We start from the raw sequence: 20,331 nt of genomic DNA on the forward strand, positions 1-20,331 counted from the left end.
CATGATAGAAACTTTATGATGGTGGCAAGTGCCTGGGTCCCTGATTTTGTATCTGCTTCTCTTAGCACAGTATTGAATACATAGCAGAATCCAGTATAAAATTAAGTTCACTAATTATGCTTTGTTACAGTTCCGTTTTCTAAATCTACTATCTATCGTTTAAGTAAAGCAATACTTCCTTGTTATCCTCATTGGTAAACGAGAGTGCTTGGAGAAAATGGTTAGAGGACAAAATAGCTTTATGAATTAAACACCTGTTATCTGCTGGCCAATGTATTAAGTACTTTATATAGTAATTTAATTCATTTCTCTAAAGCCTTTGTGACTTGATATCAGCCCATCCTACACAAAGAAATGGATGTCATAGAGTATAAGGAACTTATCTGGGGCTGTACAGTAAATTAATGGGAGTAGGGATATGAAGCACCCGCCGCCATCCCTTTCTCACTCTGCACCTTCAGCTTAGAGTGAGTGCCTGGACCCTGCACGTATGACATTGAAACGTGATTGCGTGTTTACTGTCCCTCTCCTTTGCTCAGCAAGAAACAGGAACCAATTCTATCTGTCTCATATTTGTATCTACAATGTCTGACACACAATCGAATTCTAATAAATATTTGTTGAATAAATCAATGAGAATCCCAAAGACTATGCTCTAAACACTCTACCAAAAGAACTCTATGAAAATCCTCATGTATTATCTATTAAATGGCCAACATCTTCAAATTTAAACATTGGTATACAAAAATCTTCAAAGTTTAGAGAACAATCAGGAAAGCCAGGCCATGAGTCCATAAGCAGTCTTCATTTCCTGAGTTACTTCTCCTTTGATAGCAATATCAAGTATTTATATCACTAACATAACAGGAATTTTGGCTTGGAATGGAGGGAGAGAACCACCACTGTCATTGTTGCCTTGTACAGTCTTCCATCTCTCTGAATAACACATTTTGTAAGGCATGCAACATGGCCATACCTAAGAGGTAGTGTATGCAATGGTTAACAGTATTGTTCCACAAAGCTGGAGGCATCACACTACCCAACTTCAAACTTCAAACCAAACACCATGGGAGCTAAATATTGAGTACACATGGACATAAAGACAGGAACGATAGATACTAGGGACTACTACAGAGGGGTGGGAAGGAGAGTGGTGTGGGTTGAAAAACTATTGGGTACTATGCTAGCTACTTGGGTGATGAGATCCATACACCAAACCACAGTATCATGCAATACACACATGTACCAAACCTGTACATGAACCCCCTATATCTAAAATAAAAGTTGAATTATAAAATATATAATATATATAAAATTCTGGAAGTATATATTATATATTATATACATTTCGTAATATGTTATAGTAATGTAATATATTATATAGTATTATATATAATATATATTACATTATTACATAATATATAATGTATATGTTATATACATTTATATATAGTTCCAGAATTAGAGAACCTAAATTCAAACCCTAGTTCTGCCAATTACTAGTGATGTCACATTGAACACATTAGTTTATCTCCCCAAGCCTTAGATTTCCTGTTTGTAAGATGTAAATGAAAATAATACCTACTTATAGAGTTATTAGATTAAATGAAATAATGCATGAAAACTAGCTAGAACAATGTTTGGTACACTGAAAACATTCAATGTCATCTACTAGTAGTAGCAGTAGTTGTAGTAAAGTTTCACGCCCAAAATTCTCAGTTTTCTTTCCGGTAGTGGCAAGGACATCTTAGAGCCCTGTGCCTACGCAGTTGCTATTCAGACTTCCGTCTTTCATGGAGTAGGGAATGGTGCAGCCATGTGAGCAAAAGATGCTGATGGAATGAATGAATCGTGATTGCTTAATTTTGTGATTAGGTTAATTTATGACATCAGTCTGAAAAATAACTTTACAAGATGTCGTATTTATTGCTTGCTGTAATATATTATTTCAGGTGACCGTTACAGAAAAATCCTTTTATTTTGTTCTCAGGAAATGCGATTCATCACCACACAGATAGGAAGCCTGTAAGTTGGTTATCCCTGGAAAGAAAAAATAGTATTTCATGCATCAAAAAAACATGAAATGTTGAAACTTGGGTGATAGAAAGTCGAGTATTTGAAAAAACTATTAATGGTAACTGTGTTTTGCCCCTTGTAGATCCCGACCTACCTTCTGGTGAGGTCCAGGTCTCTCTTCATTGACACTGTATATAACTCCTATATCTATGCAACATTTTGTTGCTAAAATTTGTGTTTCAAGTCTTACATAAGCCACAAAGGGGAGGGCATCTTTATGTATCTTTTTGAAATCACAAACATATCGCTTTTTGTTCATGTAAATGCTGTAGCAATACCCTTGGTTTGTATGTGAATCCTATCTCTCAGTAAAGCAATATTCTTAAAAGATTATTGGAAAGGGTCACTGAGGCCTGTCTGCCCACCTCAGTCCCCAGGGAGTTACCCCTCTTCTTTCTGTCAACATTCAGAGGTTCCATCATCTCTCCTTTGTGGTCCAGACAGCTGAATACATAAGTAGGAAGGCAGAGGACTTAAGCGCCTCTTGGCTATCTAGAAAACTGATTGAACAGCAAGAGAAGGGCTAGCACAAATGCAGCATTGCCACCCCATAAGGAGTGGCTGATACCCAGAAAAACACAGGAACAATATCAGTGTCTGTTAGCTACATGTGCATTTCTGGTTCATGTAAGATGAACCAGAAATAGACAATGAAGCATGAGGGAGAAAAGGCAGGGAGATCAAATAAGCCACAAATACATTTGACATTTGAATGAGGCAGAGGGTATTACCTTTCGTGCTTTTTTCTTTACATATCTCCAGCAGCTGGCTTCAGTTGCCAATTTTTGGACTCTGAGGTGAGGGATGGAAATAAAAACACATAGGAAGAAAAATTTAAGACACTAGTTTAAACTTAGATCAGCATGTTTTCCTGAATTTTGAAGAAAATTAAACCATTCCCACATTGTATAGGGAAACAGTAAACATTCTTTCTTCTAGTGAAGAAATAGACACTGAAAGGCTCTTTACAACTGCCAATAAATTCATCCTTTCCTTCACATGGCCCTAATGTACACGCTCACTCAGATAAAGGCTAGATATTGATTAATATCCTCTACTTAAAATTAGGTATATTTTTTAAAAACTAGTAATATGTACCCCCCAAAAATTTCCACAAACTGTCACTCAGAAAAGTAGAGGACTCACAACCAGAATGAATCATGTGTGTGAGTTTGTCTGCCTGTGAGTTTACATGAATTGTGAGTTTGGAGTGAGTGAGTGTTCCTAGAAAAGAAACAGTGAGAAATACATTTGGAAAACAGTGAACAGGCATTTCCATGGAGCCATCCACTGGGGCTAACATTCACGCGTTGCTGAGGTTCAAACCAGAGCAAATGGCTACAGACTACCTTCACTGGAGCGAGGGCAAGCAGGGGACATTTCTGCCTTTTCTCCCTGACTACCCTTACCCTCCACTCCCTCATTATTCTCAACTGCGGGATGTTAGCACAAGGCCTGGGAAAGTGAGACAGCCATTCCTGAAAGACTTCACTTTCTAATACCCTTCCTGCTCTGCTCCATTTGGAGCTGCTTACGATTTCCTCTGCAAGTCGCTTTGACTCTGTCTTATTAAGATAATGAGTGGTTCAAAACCAAAAAATAAGAACCAAAGGTGTAATTTAGGGATAATTATTACCATCCTCATTTAAAGATAGTTAATTGCCATTCAGTTTAAGTTGCATGACTTACAAGACTGCTGGGGTTACAACCCAGGTCTTCCGATAGCTCTTTCTGTACTAAGGAGACACTGCTCAAAGTGTATTTCAGAGATGTCTGCATATTAGTTGTCTAGCAATTGTGCTCTCAAATGTAGTCCTGGTAGACACTGCAGAGAGGAAGCAGGGTCCTACAGGGTTCTGTTTTATTTTATTTGACCAGGAAAACCAGTTGAATTTCAGTAGAAAAGAAATAAAACTACCTCTTCATTAAAGCAGTCTTCAGGACTCTCTGCTTTGCAGCACTTATCCACTGCATTTGTGAAATTTGTAAACAAAGACTGCAGCTTCTCATCTGTGAGTTCATGCTTCAGCTTCACTAAGTTGACAAGAAACCTGTGGCCAAAAGAGGTCAAATAAAATTAACGCTTTCTTTCTGAAGCGTCTCTACTCCAAAATGCTTGTTACAGAATCACGTCTTGAGTCTCAGCTTGGATGAGGGTAAAGAGTTGAAATATCCCACTTTGAATGGGTCTTCTGAAACTTTCCTATTAAATTTAGAGAATGGTTTCCACAGTAACATTCTTTGAAGGGTTTTGTCACGCACAAAATTATACAAAAAGTATTAACAAGGAGGAAGAGAGGGATGAAGAGAAGTTGGCCAAGGAGTACAAAAATACAATTAGATAGCAGTAATAAGTTCTAGTATCCAGTAGTATAGTAGAAAAATTACAGTTAACAGTAATTTATTGTATACTTCAAAATAGCTAGAAGAGAAGAATTGTAATGTTCCCAATACAAAGAAAAGATAAATGTTTTAGATGATGGACGTTCCAATTACCCTGACTTGATCATTACACATTTATGCAGTTATCAAAATATCACATGTACCCCCAAAATATGTACAGCTATTATATGTCAATTAAAAATGATGTCAAAGGAGCAATTAAAAAAATAAGCTATCACAATTAAGTGTGACAACAGCCATAGACAATAATGATTTCCTTAATTTCTAGTAACTTATAGAATTCCAGTATTCTAGTAACTTATAGAATTCCAAACTTCAGGGGGCAACCCATTGATGTCTTAAAAGTACATTTTTAGAGTAATTATTTTAAGTAATAAAATTTTCATGCACCAAAGTAAAGAGGAAAATGTAATAAGTCCCGTATGCCCATCCTTAGATCTAAGAATTAACAAAAATTTGCATTTTCTCGATTTCATTTTTAAAATGAAAACAGGATAGTTAAAAAGAATAAAATAGACCAGACTAGAATAAGATGGACTGGAAAATACAACAGTGTATTGCACTGTGAATCTATGAATATTGCACATAATAAGAGTAAGTATTATTCTATTTAAAAATGAAAACATATATTAGGCCTTTATTATGCCAAGTGTGATGGTATACATGACTACATCTGATCTTTCCAGAAAATTCATGTCCAAAACAACCTCCATTTCCTCATCTTTGGTAGCTGAATGTTGTCTCCACTACACATTAGGCAGACTCTGTCTAAATCCAAAAAACTAGGTCTAATTCCTGGCATTTTAAAGCATTTGTTGAGAAAATGAAAGTAAACTTCCTGGCCCTTTAGGCATCTCCTTTGTAAACACTAAATGATATTCTCCAGGCATTCTCTCAAGGAAATGAAATTCATTATCAGCCTGCCTATGAGCCTTTTTGCTGGCTGCTGTAACCTTTCTAAAGGTGATGTTAGACTTGGACATTCCAAGTATCTTTCAAATGAAAAGACAAGCTAGATATAAACGATGGCAAAAAAAAAAAAAAAAAAATATGCACTTGTATTTTTCCAAATAGAAGAGACTGGACAATTTGGTGGAAGGAACAGGATTGTGATATCAAAAACACATATCCACTAGATAAACCTTCTCACTAACACATGGTGTGTCTTCAGAAAACCAAAGAAAAAGAAGAGTGAAAGAGATTGTTTGTACCTGTCTGTCTTCCTCTGAAGCTCCTCATTCTGAGATTGACACATGTCTGCGTGAAAGGTAAATACATCTTGAGACAGAGGTGGAGGCACATATGTTTTATCAGCTTTCAAACTCTCAAAGCAGGGCCTTCTGAAGGCAAAGTTTGTTTTACAACAGTGGTCCACAGCAGGGTTGATAGTTCGATTTTCATTTACTCCACATAACTCTCCAAAAACTAAATCTGCCTGTACCAACAAGAGTTGCAACTGAGATATGATCTTAAAACTTGAATGGAATTTCTAAAAATATGGTTAGATGAATACTTAGATCTTTCTAAGATCACTGTTAACCTCACTCATAAAACACATGCACTCATGACATATCACTATATACAAATAAAAGTAGAAGCTGGGGTCCTAAATGGCATTATGACCAAAATCCAAGCCATAAGAATTTAGATGCCTACAAATTAATTTCTTGGTGGCATATAAACAAACTTTCAATTGCAAACAGACAGCTGCAAAAAGCCGACTGAAAGGGGCGATCAAACACTGTGGTACTGGGGTTTCTTCCCCTCCTGGAATCTCCCTCAAGGTACTCTCCACCCCAGCCCTAAAGAGGTGTATTCAATGCCTGATTGCTGGATGAAGCAATTGGGCCAAGAGGAAGAATCTGTAACCTTACTTAAAATTACAAAGTTTCCTGTATCATTTTGAAACAATATTACTCCTAAATCATTTGTCCTAACAAATCCCTTCTAATATAATGAAGAAATAAGAAAGATAATTTGAAGTACTCTCCAAAAATATTTAAGACATTCTGTTTCACTTCTTAGGGTTTTCACAAAGTGAGCCAAAAGGAAAACTTGACAATTTTTGCTTAACAATATTAAAAACAATGAAGAAAGGAATATGGCTAATCATGGTAAATCAATGAGTGCAAATATTCTTTTTTTAAAAAACAAAAAAAAAGAATAGTCTGGTACACAGGCCATGCTCACCAAATTATCAACACAGGCAAACTCTTCACTTAGTGTGCAGCAAGTAGTGAAAGCTGTCACCATTTTCTCGCCAAGAGAGACTAGTTCTTCAGCGGAGAGTTGGGGAGCTATCTTCGTGAGCCTGATAAGGTAACTGAAAGAACGTTTGTCTGTTTGGTTCTGAACGAAAGCAGATACCCATTTTCCCTTGAATTACTGCTGAAGCCCAGATCCTTCAAGGCTAGGGACAACCAATATAGGTGCAACATGAACCTTAGCTCTCTTATAAAGTAGGGAAATATGTCTTTACTTCCTGTTTTCCTGCACCCTGCTTCCTATATCTATTTTAGCTTCCTTTCTAATTTCACGGTTGTCTCAGAAGCTCTTAGATTTGCCTCCCTGTGTTATCTTTGAGTATAGGAGCTCCTTGACAGCAAATACATTGGCTAGTGTCTAAAATCCTGCTTAAAATAATTTGCATCATTAGAAAACATTTTAAAGAAAGAATTTAATCAAGATATGTTGTAAAAGGATAATCTGAGATGAAGAAAACTAAGATTTTTAATGAACTAAGTTTGAATTGTCAGCTAACAGCCAAATTGCAGAAATAGTAAAGTCAGATTTTTCTAAACTGTGTTTTATTTTGATTTAAAGATGTTGAGTTTCAATAAATAATACATTAGCATGAGGCCAGGTGCAGTGGCTCACACCTGTAATCCCAGCAAAGGCCGAAAGGTTGGATTGCTTGAGCTCAGAAGTTAAAGACCAGCCTGTGCAACATGGCAAAACGCCGTCTCTACCAAAAAATGCAAACATCAGCCAGGGATGGTGGCTCACGTCTGTAGCCCTAGCTACTTGGGAGGCTGACATGGGAGGATCACTTGAGCCTGTGAGGCAGAGATTGCAGTGAGCTGAGATCACACCACTGCACTCCAGCCTGGGTGACAGAGAGACCCTGTCTCAAAAATATATAGTAATAATAATAATAACAACAATAATAATGATAATAAAATACATTGGCATAATAATAGAAAAAAACCCAAACTGCATATTATTCGGAAATGCTCACAAGAGCACTAAAAAACTAAATATTAAAGTGTTAAGCACATCCTGAGTTATTTCTATAAATTCAGTTAAGACAGCCTTAAGGCAAGGCAAGGCAAACTATCTCTTCCCCAAAGAAACTGTAACGACCTGAAATATGCAATGTCCCACTTTGAAATGGGTGAGGATCCAGGGATTCTAGATTGGCAGTGAGAAAGCCAATGTCAAACAGAAACCAAAGCATTAGAGAATCAATGTCTCCAGAATCCTGTATTTCTTTTATTTTTAGCTTCATTTCTGATAAAAGATTAATGTGACAGTTCAATAGGCATTCTTGACTTTTAAAAAAAATTCTTCCAAGAGTTTATGAATCGGCCATAACTGAAAAATTTGACAGCTAACTTTTTTACACTTTGAGGGATTATGTATTTAATTCCAGTGGCAAGTGTTAGCCCACTTGTGCAGATAACCTACTGATATTTCAAACCATCCTTCCCCAAATTCTGGATATGTTTACATTCTTGTTGTACCATCTTGAGGCTTTTCTCAGTTGTCTCATTGAATTTGTCTTCCTGAAAATAAGAATAATCACGGTTACAAACATTTTATCTAAAATTTAACCATAAGCTTTACATCAATGTGTAGAATAGCATTTCTTATTTCTATGGTATTTTCAAACTCTCATTATTACACTAAATTCAGGACACTTTTTAGAAGCATGTGCAAGAACTTAATTTTTTTAATTATATATATAAAAATATATTTCTTGCTAAATTTAAAAGTCCAAATTTTTTATTATCATCTTGTACATATTTCAGAGACTTCCAAATTACAAAATAGAATTCAAATTGTATGTTGAAAATAGTAACATTCAATTGTCACTTTGAAGTGGCAAGAGCAGTTGTTATCTCCATTTTTAAGTAAAGGCAACAGGCCTTGTGAAATTAAGTGACTTACCCAGAATGCCCCAGCTAGTAAGTGTTGTTACAGAACATTTTAAATCATGTTGCTCTTTATGATTTTTTCATTGCTTAGATTTGGAACTTAAAACCTCCAACAGTTTTCTTCAAATATTTGATGGACTATCTCCCATGTGGCATAAAATTGGACATCTTCTGAGTGGCCACCAGACAGAGAACTAAACGCCAGTGGATGGCTATTGTGGAGCAAATTATATCTCCATGAAAAGAGAGAATTTTCTAGCACTATGATTAATTTAAGGATCAGAAACAGACTACCTCATTAGGGACAGTTACAGAGCAGGGATCCAAGTCTTATTCCATTGCTCAAATTTGAATGGGTGTAAACTGGTGTTTGTGGCAAGTGAAAAAAATTTTGATAAAGCAAAAGTAGCATATATCAAAGGAATGAGAAATAAATAAAAAAGTCCAATTATTAATTTCTCTAATATATAAGAAATACATATGAATTTATATGAAAAACACTAATTTCAACAGGAAAATGGGTAGTAAACATGAACAGATTTTTCACAGAAAATGTGTAAATAGCTAAAATCATATGGAAAAAATTTAACATAATTTAAAAATCAAATAAAGGTTTTTTAAAAACACAACCACTGTTATTTACATATAAATCTAGCAAAGTTAATTTCCATATGCAGTGTTGGTAAAAGTGACATTGAAATGAGCATTTCCAAGCACTGTTGTGGGGCTAGACACCAGCAACAACTTTCTAGACAGTAATTCAACAATTTGTGTCCAATGTTTTTTTAAAGTTCATATATTTTGATCCAATAATTTTCCTTCTGATAATCCATATAAGAAAAAAGTCATAAATATTAATAAAGATAAATTGAAGGAGATGTTCATCTCAGGGTCACTTACAAAATGAAAAACACCCTAAGTAAACATCCAAAAAGTCAAATACACAGTAGGAAGTCAGTTAAATAAATTAGATAATTATGATGGGATACCGTCATTTAAAAAGAAGTTTATTTTGAAGTCTGTTTAATGACATAAAAAGTTTTCTATACTAGACACAAGAAAAGTCAAGGACCAGCTTCCCTAGAGGGAACACAGCCCTTCTGACACCTGATGTTGGCCCCATGAGACTCATTTCAGGCTTCTGGCCTCTTGTGAGAGAATAAATTTTTGTTGGTTTAAGCCGCTCACTTTGTGGCAATAACAGGAAACCAAGGAAGCACAATTTATAACAACAACAACAAAAAAAGTTTTCTATGATACCAAATAAAAAAACAGGTCAAAACATTTCCTAGGAATTAGGCCAATCTTATTTTTTAAAATACACATATATATACATATATGTACTGAAGAGTTGAACACAAATGTTAATTATAGCTATTTCCCAGTGGGAGAATCAGAAAAGGGTTTTTTGTAACCTTTGGTGCTTTCCTAATAGTCAACAACAATCAATCATTACTTTTGAAATCATAAAGAATCCAATATGGCTTAATAAAATACAGAATATTTTCCTAGTCATCTACAACAATCATTACTTTTGAAATCATGTAATATCCAATACGGCTTAATAAAATACAGAATACATAAAGAAAAATGTAAATTTAAAATGTTTAATGGGAAGACTTTTTTGAATTAACACATTGGATTAGTAGTCCAAAACATTATGCATCAGCCAAACTGATGACATTGGCCTTCCCGATAATCTTCTAAGGCTGAATCTACAGTAGACTCAGATTAGTCAATCACATTTTCTACCCCCTAGACTGCAGCAAAACTCTGATATCAATTTTTAAGTGTGTTATAGTTGTTCTTTTTTGATTTTCTGAACCTACAATGATGGAACCTACCGCGTGACGGTAACAACCTGGAGGGTTTTCTGTGTTGCAGCAATTTCTCAGGAGATCTTTGTATATTTGAACAATTCTTAAAAGCTCTGGTATAGACAGGTCTGGATGTCTCCTTGAGTATTCAAAAGTAAACCTTCAATGTGTAAAATTTTGTATATTAGAAATTAGAGAAGAGCAAAAAACCCAATTCCGCTATTTTGTAATCCAGTCAGATCTAATACTGACTCTGCTTTCAAAAGCTAATTTTCTCCTATGGCTTGGTCGCAGAGTAATTTAAGAGGCCATTTTGGCTGTAGAAGATCATTTTACAAAAGTTCTCTTCCATGGTACATTTTAGATTAACAATAGTTTTTATTTGAGAAGAGAGAATTAGTTGAATTATTTGGAACTAATTATTGGAATGATTTAATCCATGAAACATTGGAAATAATAAATTGTGAATATACTTTAAAAAATACATATTGCATATAATTATGTTTGAAAATGCATTCAGATTTCCAACTTGAGATGCTGGGAATATGGCTTCCTTCCCACCCACAATGTGGTCTTCGTGAGAGACGGGGAGCGAGCTTTGCCCATTACTCCATCCTGTCACTTGCCAACTATGGGAGTGTTTACCCCTTCAGCTCCAAATCACTGGCAGTGGCTTCCAAATCCTCTGTCAAGGACTTCAAGAGCATAGGTGGGTGTGATTTGGAAAGAGAGAGAGGAACAAGGCTAACAGTATTAAGCCCTTAGTAGGTGCTAGGCACTGGATCAAACTTTGGGCATAACAGATATAGATGTGCTTCCTGGACTTTATAAACACTTTCTCATTTCACTTCACTTAGTCCCCAAAATACGTACTGTTTTACAACTGAGGAAACTAAATCACAGACTGGTTAAGCACCTTCCTATCAATGGAAGATATAAAATTTGACCCTAAGTTCCCTGGGATGTTTACTCCATTCTTTTTTTTACCAAGCTAACTCTTTTCTCAAGACAGACATGTCATCTCAAAGTACCTCAGCTGGGCTATTTACAGTCTTCATAAAAAATGAATCTCATCTATTCATTCACAATAAGTTCAGATCTTCCATGTTTTGTGAGAGCAATACCTCACAAGTTTTTCATGACAAGGTAACTCTTTTCATCCCCTCCCCACCCCTATTTTTTTCAGGATTTGACCTTCTTGATTAATCTTGGTTTTTCTGACACCATCTCTCCAGATTCCCATTTGCTTTTTCAATTCCATTTGTGAGATATATTCCCATATCCCATGGCAGTGGTGCTTAATGTTCAGAGCATCAAGGCTCCTCTTAATGTCTGATGTAAGCCATGGACTTCTTCTCCGGGAGGGCCGAGGAGAACACACACACCCACACCTAAAAACGTGTCTCAAAATACTGCGAAGAAAAATCCCTGGAAGCTTACTCTATGCTGGAGAAGCCACTGAGGAGTTGCCTAAAATGTTCACATCCAGAAAGACTACCTTAAAACACTGAGCACGCTGACTTGGCGTGCTCACTGCTACTCTATCATTTCTCCCCATGTTTCAAAAACTTTTTATGTTGTAATAGTGACGATTATAAAAATGGCTTTTATCTATCAAACATATATGTCAGGTACAATCTATCATTTTGTTTAATTGAACTTGATTTAATATCCACAACCGTGAGAAGCCATAGAGGACAGTAGTTATAAGACCAGGAGTTTGGAGCCACATTGCTTGCATTTGAATCCTGGCCACACCACATGTGTGACTTTGGGTAAGTTACCTAACCTCTCTGTGCCTGTTTTATTATCTGAAAAATAAAGACTATAAAAGTATACTAACTTCAGAGGGTTGTTTTTAAAATTTGGTTGGTTAGTAGATGAGAGGCACTTAAAATTTAGTAAATATTCAGTAAATATTAGCTGTTATTATGTCCTAGTTTTCAAGCCAGATTCCCTTCCAGAGCTACAGGTTCACATATAAAATTATCTTCTGATAGTCCCAATTAGTTATTCTACTGGCATCTCAAAGTCAATGTGCTCATACTTTTTTTTTCATACTTAAACATATTATCTTTCTCACAAAACCTGCTGCTTTTTCACATTGAATGGGAAAACTACCTACCCAGTTATCCAAGCCCTAAACTGGGATTTGCTTCAGATGAAGTGTCTAAAAACTGAAAGTGAATTTGTCCTTCTTCATTCTTCCATTAAAACCATTCAGTGGCATCCCATTACTTAGCATGCCTGCATGATCTGGCCCCACCTACCTCTCACCATGCTGGTCTCTCGCTGCAGATGCCTTACTCACAGCCATATACACAACAAACCATTATATACTTCAATTCATGCTCTACCTTCTCTATCTAGATTACCAAAATTTCTTCAAGTACTACTTCCCTATCAAGCCTTTCCAGGGTCCCCATATACAACTGACCATTTCTTCTTCTGTTCCTTTGCATTACCTAGAACAGGGTGCTATTAGAAATAAAAGAACATTTTTTGCACTTATTTATTTATGTTTGTCTCTTCTCACTTTATACTCTCTATAGATGAAGGCTTCCTGGAGATTAAAAAAAAAAAAAAAAACAGTAAAGTCCCTGGATTATATTACATTACTAATAAATTTTAAATTAATAAATATTTTTTTTTGAGACAGTCTCACTCTGTCGCCCAGGCTGGAGTGCAGTGCGTGATCTCGGCTCACGGCAACTTCTGCCTCCCAGGTTGAAGCAATTCTCTGCCTCAGCCTCCCGGTTAGCTGGGATTACAGATGAATGAGTATTCTTGTATGAATTTTATATATGACAAAAAAAAAAAGCACAGAAAGGTTAACTTGTCCCAGCAACTCAACCAGAACTCAAATATAGTCCCTGTGGCTCCAAGTTCACTAGTCTTCCCCTTAACAGTTGTAGATGGCATAGCAGAGCAGTTAAGCCTGCAACTTGTTAGGCCAGGCTTCCTGGAGTCAAATTCTTACTCTGTCACTTTTTAGCTGTGGATCTGAACAATTCACTTCATTGTATCTCAGCTTGCTCATCTGAAAAATAGGGAGAAATTGTACTTATTTTGTATGATTGCTGTAAGAATTAAAATAGTTTATCTGTATAAAGTATATAGTATAGTCCCATGCCTGGCACATATTAAGTGCTCAATAAATGCTGGCCATTATTTTCATAATACAGTTGTTTTTTTCTTAAAATTATGTGAAAACTATACTCTATAGCCATGATTTTTAAAAAATTATATGATACCTAGTGAAATAAACGGTACCATGTCCTTCCACCTAAATTAGCAACAAAAGTCAAATCTTATTAGTTTCTTTCTGTTTGCCTTATAAATTCAATAAAGAGTTATATTACTTCGCAAAGAAGGTGTCTGGGTCAGCATCTCGTTCTTGACACACATTTTCACTGTCAGTAAATTTTGCTTCTCTTAGAGATAAATCCTTTGGTCTATCATCTTTATTTGAGTTAATTATGCACTGGCCACGCTCTGGTATTTTCTTTTCACAGCACTCTTTGATTTTGCTGGAGATAGAATCTTGTTTTGAACAAATATGGTTCATAACCTTGCTCTGTACCAAATAAGAATGAGAGATAATTTTACTTTCAGGCTGGGTTTTCTTCCAGTATGGAATGATGGCATGCAAAACCAGTCATGATCACAGCATCTGGAATCACTTCATCAATTAATTTGCTAGATAATATTTGTTTAAATTAAATTTTGGATTTACTTAATGCACATGAAGTTTTACACTAAAATTCTCAGGATTTAAGATGATATAATTATTAAAAACTAGGCTATACTATAGATTCACATCCATTATTAAGCATTAGTCTTTTAAATAACCCTCCTACACTGATACATTTACATCTTATATTCTAAGTGTTGTTTCTTTTCCACAAGAGTCCACCCATGTTTTCAGTGGAGGCCACCAAAGACACGTTACTATAATATCTATAATCCTGGTCTTCTCATGTGGCTAAGCACATGGCAAAATCACAATAAATATTTGATAAGTAAATGAAAGAATGACAAGTGAGTGAACTACAGCAACTACCAAATGACGATTCATCAAATATAAGAAGCTATTCCACTCATGGTATCATTTTCTAATGGATATCATTCATCTGAAGCTGTTCAGGTTGGCAAATACTGCTCAAATAGACAACTTTACTCTGTCCCCATCCCTACCATTTTCCCCAGTTCTAACCTCTACATAAGAGTTGGGAATTAGAGAGAGGGTGGAGTTATCTTATTTACACATTAGTTGAATAATTTTTAAAAACTGATCTTGGCCCTTCCAGAATCTAGAATGAGACTGCACATTATCTCCACTCTCCGTTCCAGCCCCACTTGAATTATGTTGAGTTACAGCAACACACTAGATTATTTCAAGACTTTATGACTTTACTCAAGCTATTTCCACTGACTGGAATCTTCTGGTGAACATGGAGGATAAGGAATAAGATGAAGCTCAGGACTGAGGTAAAAAATAAAATGGGGATCGGCACCATGTTTCCAACAAACCACATAGAACCAGGAAGCCAATCTTCAAAAAGGTATTTACATCTCATGTAATGCCATCATTATTCTAGGTAGAGCATCTCTAATCCTCTGGGAAGTTACTTCTATTTTCAGTTAACTGTAATTCAATTCCTCTTATTTCTCCAGAAAGACATTAAAAAGAAGGAAATTTGAGACATAATCCCTTAATCTAAGCCTCAAATTTCACAGAAAATATATAATTATATCCTAATTCAGTACCTTAGATTTCACATTATAAAACTTACATCAGTCAGGAGATAGAGACCATCCTGGCTAACACAGTGAAACCCCGTCTCTACTAAAAATACAAAAAAAATTAGAGGTGTGTGGTGGCAGGCACCTGTAGTCTCAGCTACTCAGGAGGCTGAGGCAGGAGAATGGCGTGAACCCAGGAGGCGGAGCTTGCAGTGAGCGGAGATCACACCACTGCACTCCAGCCTGGGCGACAGAGCCAGACTCCGTCTCAAAAAACAAACAAACAAAATCCTACATCACCACGAACAATCAAGCAATACAAAAATAAATCGCAAAGGAGATTGCTTTAACTTGGGTACAGTTAGGAGCAAAAATAATTATTGGGAACAGCTGTTGTCCATTGTTTGAAATAAACATTTATCAATACCCTAAAATTCAAGTTATTTAATGAACATGCTATCTTCACTGTAAGCCTAAAAGTCAAATCTTTCTTTCTTTCTTTCTCTCTTTCTTTCTTTTTTTTTTTTGGAAATAAGATTTCATTCTGTTGTTGAGGGTGTTGGGATTATAGCTCACTGTACTGTATCCTCGAACTCCTGGACTCAAGCAAGCCTCCCTCCTTAGCTTCCTGAGTCCTGAGTAGCTGCAATTACAGGTGCAAGCTATCATACTCAGTCATTTTTTAAATAAAATTATATTACCTTTGAATGCATGAGCAATTTTTTTTTCACTTCAAGTTTCAGGATACATGTGCAGATGTGCAGCATGTACAGGCTTGTTACATAGGTATAGGGGTGCCATGGTGATTTGCTGCACCTGTCAACTCGTCACCTAGGTTTTAAGCCCCGCATGCATGAACTACTTTGATGCTCTCCTTTCAGCACCCAACCTCAACCCAACAAGCTCCTGCTTGTGTTGTTCCCCTCCCTGTGTCCATGTGTTCTCATTGTTCAACTCCCACTTATGAGTTACAACAGAAAGCATGAACAATTCAAACTATGCCAACAATATTCGTACCAATACTTTTCCTTGGAAAATCACTTTAAAGGTTTCCAGAGGCTGGGAATTGGGGAGATGTTGGTTAAAGGACACAAAATTTCATTAGGACAGAAGGAATACATTCAAGAGATCTCTTGTACATCATAGTGACTCAATGATGAATTCATACCACTATATTGAGTACTTTAAAATTGCTAAGATTTGGAGTATTCTCACCACAAAAAAAAAAGTATGTGAGGTAATGTGTATCTTAGTTTGATTTAGACATTCCACAATGTGTGTGTATGTATACATTAATATATATGCATATATATCATGTTATATATGCACATACATATATATCATGTTGTATACCATGAGAATGTACAATTTTTAATTGTCAGTTAAAGGCAGGAAAGGAAAGGGAACGTGGAAAGAAATGAAAGGGAAAAGGGGGGGGGACAGGAAAATGGAAGGGAGAAGGTAAGGAAAAAGGAACCGAAAGAGAAAGGGAAAAGAAAAGTTAAATTAATGTATCCACTTATTTGGAAGGACTATACCTGAATTGCATAAGGAAGCTCAGGGAAATCAGCTCTTAAAAACATAATGTTAACAAGTCATTCCTTGAAATTTACTATTTGTTTCTAACCTCTCTAAAAGAGGATTTATAATGTAAGAGAAAACTTCAATCTGTACTAAATGAACTTTGAAAAATTTGAAATTTCTGAAGTTTTACATCAAGACATTTAGCCATATAATATACAATCTGCTGAGTAATCTTTAAAAATTCCAAGTATAAAAAAATCCCAAAAGTTTATTTATAAAAATGTTTATATTTCATTTTATGCTTTCATTCAAAAGTTAAATCACATTCTGATTTCATTGTGGCAAAGTAACCACACATCAGGGCAACTTGAGAATAAAAAAATGATAGTTGCCAAAAACCACTTTTTTAACTTGGTTTTAGAGAATATTTACCGTGTCACGGATGCACTGCACAACATCGCCTTCACAGCATCCATCATAGTTGGAAGAAACATCTTCTACAAGAGAAATAAGCTCCTTAAATTCAATCTTGGGGAATTTTTGACTGAGTACCGCAATATATCTGGAAAGAGAATTGATAAACCACAAAAATAATTTGAACAGCAAGTAGAACAAGTGGGAGTAATTTGCTAATATGATATGAATAGCTACAAAAAGTATTGCCACCATTGTTGTTGTTGTTTTTACAGAAGTCATTATCAAATAGTTGGTGCACAGCCTACATGATCACTTTGAAAATCTTAGGGTGATATTTTAAGAACCCCAAAGTCCTGGATGTGAGCAAAAAAAAAAAAAAAAACTGAGAGATGTGCTTTCTTCCATAATTATTACAGCAAGACATGCTGTGTAAGGCCACCACTTCCTATTGCAAGCTCGTGGCAGGCATAGATAATTCATGATAGAACTCTTTCCTGCTGATCTACTTGAAATCTCAAAATTTTTCTCAAGACATTGCCTTAGCACCTGTTACTAATTGATTAGGGTGAGCACTAGAGATAAAATTTATCTTTGCAAGGCTGTCTCCTCATTGTTAAAGTCAAAGACCAATGGATGAATTATTTCTAAAGCACTTGTGGGTTTTAAAACCCTGGTTTGAAACTCCCAGACCAGTTCAGATTCCCAATTAACCTAAATATGTCTCAGACACAGCCACCATTCTCTTTTCGGTCTCCCCACCTCCCAAAACTTCTCTCATCTTAGCCTAATGTCCTGGTCCTGAGCTATCTAAGTAGGCTCAGACTCACCCCAAAGCTCCTGGGTACTAGGAAGAATATAAATAAAAAGTCATCAACCATTTAACAAAAATGGGACACAGACAAGGAAATGCAAGCAGAGACAAGATATATACTATAAAACTCACATAAAGTGTACGACTTTGGTTCCAAATTTCAAAAGTGCCCCACAGACATGCTTTTGATAAGAAGAAAATGCTTTTAAATATTGTGTGACAGGTATTGCCTGAAGAAGAAAGAGAAAATTCTTTTGAAACAATAGCAAAATCTCACTATTTTCTTATTTTTTAATCACATTTCATTCAAACTATTACAAAATTTGTTCAGAGACAGAAAATCTACAGGATTTTTATTTCAGTAAACACACGTATTAAAAGAAATATGCACTTATGGCACATCACAAAGGTAGGACCAGTCTTCCTGATGATTGAATTGCACTTGGTAAAAAGGTGCATAAGTGCTCCCTTGGTGGGGCAGCATGCTGTGAGCTTGGCCATCTCTACTGAGATTATTCCATGTTATTTTTAGTCAAAAGACTACAAATTGCCAAAGATAAAAGATAAAATGTCATCTTTCACCCTGGGCATTCACTCACCAGGGCTTCCTTCCAATGCACAAAGAAAACAAAGCCAGAAGAGAGACCCTGAAAATGACTGACTGTCTTTCAAGAGTCTCAGGTAAAGAGAATATTTAGATCAGCACCTGGTGACCAATGGTTTGAAAATCACTGAATGTGACAAGAGAACATCATATATGGTAAGCAAGCCTTTTGCTATAATACAAGTCAGGGTCTGGATCTGTGGTATTGAGTGATTTCTTATCCTCTTCATGAAACAAATGCTATACCCACCCTTGTTTGAAAGCAGTTGACTTTGTTTTGTTCTTCACAACATGATTTGGCCACCTCCTCAAAGTGAGCAACAACAGTTAGAAGTGTAGGGGCGAAGACAAACGGGTTCCTTCTGGCAACTTCATATAAAAAGCTATGAAAAAATAAAAATGAAAGCGAGAAGAAGGGCGAGGGAAGAAACAGGAAGCAATGAATGTAAGACAAGGGAAAGGAAGGGAGGGTAAGATGGGAAGGAAAAGAAAAAATAGAGACAAGAAGAGCTAGTTGTAAAACAAGGTAAAAGGAAGAAAGGTTTCCAGTTATAGAAAACTTCAATATAAGGCAGCATTATCCAGTTCCCGATAAGAGTCCTTTGAAGTCCTTATCATTGAAGTTGCTAACTCCAAAGTAGGAATGATGATTGAAATTCTAATCCCAAACACTGAACTGTGGGTATTCTCCCTCCATCCACATGCTACCAGCTGGTCAGCAGTTCTCTCTTCCATGTTCAAAGAACAGCTATCTATACACACTCCATCTGAGATTCAGGGGTCCTGTTTACTTTTTTTCAGATAAACTTGTGTTTTAGATTTAGATTTCAAGGAGCATACCAACCTTCCAGAAAAAGTCTCTGTTTCTGCAATGACAGCACTATATTAAAAACATGTTTTACTAAACATCCTATAATTGAATGTCTGCCTGAGTTGAAAACAGCAACTTCCCCTTGGGAAGAGTATATTATTTCCTCTACTGTGCATCCTACCAATTTAACACCATGCACACACCTCTGCTCTAGGACTTACCAATTAAAAGATAAAGTTCATTAATATAAGGGTCTTGTAAGCAGGGTCCATATCTTGATCATAGTTATATCCTGAACACTGAGCACAGTATCTGACACACAGTATGCTTTGAATGAATGAAACAGTCAATAAATTAATGAACCCAGCCATATTTATTTGAGATAGGTATTAGATTCAGCCTAAGACTAATTCTCCAACTGGATCATTTTTTACTAAGATTAAACTTACTGATTTAAAAGGGATTCTCTGTTACTTTCATAAGCCTGGCATTTCTCTTCAGGATCCAGGGTAGGGAAAGGAGGCAGAAATCTCACATCAGCTTTCTTGTTATAGAAGAAACAGAGTCTTCTTTCAGCATCAACCTTACTGCAGCAGTGTGAAAAATTATGCTTTTGTGGTAGCCCCTCCATAGCACATATTTTTTCCTGTAAAACATTATTCTATACAACAGAGAAGAAAAGGACAATTTTTAGTCATGGTAAAGTAAAGCTTCTGTACTCGCTGAGAAAACACAATGAATAATTTTCCCATTACCAACAGAGCTCCTTCTCTTTCTCCTTCTCCTCTCCTTCCCCTTCCCCTTCCCCTTCCCTTCCTCCTCCCTCCTCCCCTCCTCTTTCTCTTCCTCCTCCTCCTCCTCCTCTTCTTCTTCTTCTTGTGCTTCTGCTTCTGCTTCTTATTCCTCTTCTCCTTCTTTTCCTCCTTCTCCTTCTCCTCCTTCTCCTTCTCCTCCTTCTCCTTCTC

General features: G+C 36.1%; 1 protein-coding gene across 1 annotated transcript in view; it reads right to left on the minus strand.

The window, feature by feature from the left end:
- Positions 1 to 1,902: 1,902 nt before the first annotated feature.
- Positions 1,903 to 20,331, minus strand: part of AFM (afamin) — a 22,433-nt gene continuing 4,004 nt past the window's right edge. The window contains exons 4-15 of the mRNA XM_032164216.2: positions 19,816 to 20,027; positions 18,806 to 18,938; positions 18,084 to 18,181; positions 17,156 to 17,285; positions 13,816 to 14,030; positions 10,481 to 10,613; positions 8,167 to 8,264; positions 6,670 to 6,802; positions 5,691 to 5,914; positions 3,995 to 4,127; positions 2,805 to 2,868; positions 1,903 to 2,025 (exon numbers count right to left, since the gene is read on the minus strand). Of these exons, the coding sequence (XP_032020107.1) occupies positions 2,848 to 2,868; positions 3,995 to 4,127; positions 5,691 to 5,914; positions 6,670 to 6,802; positions 8,167 to 8,264; positions 10,481 to 10,613; positions 13,816 to 14,030; positions 17,156 to 17,285; positions 18,084 to 18,181; positions 18,806 to 18,938; positions 19,816 to 20,027 (1,530 nt within the window). The 3' untranslated portion in view covers positions 1,903 to 2,025; positions 2,805 to 2,847. The remainder of the gene's footprint in view (positions 2,026 to 2,804; positions 2,869 to 3,994; positions 4,128 to 5,690; positions 5,915 to 6,669; positions 6,803 to 8,166; positions 8,265 to 10,480; positions 10,614 to 13,815; positions 14,031 to 17,155; positions 17,286 to 18,083; positions 18,182 to 18,805; positions 18,939 to 19,815; positions 20,028 to 20,331) is intronic.

This window comes from Hylobates moloch, unplaced genomic scaffold (genome assembly GCF_009828535.3).
Source record: "Hylobates moloch isolate HMO894 unplaced genomic scaffold, HMol_V3 SCAFFOLD_2, whole genome shotgun sequence".
Classification (NCBI taxonomy): Eukaryota; Metazoa; Chordata; class Mammalia; order Primates; family Hylobatidae; genus Hylobates; species Hylobates moloch.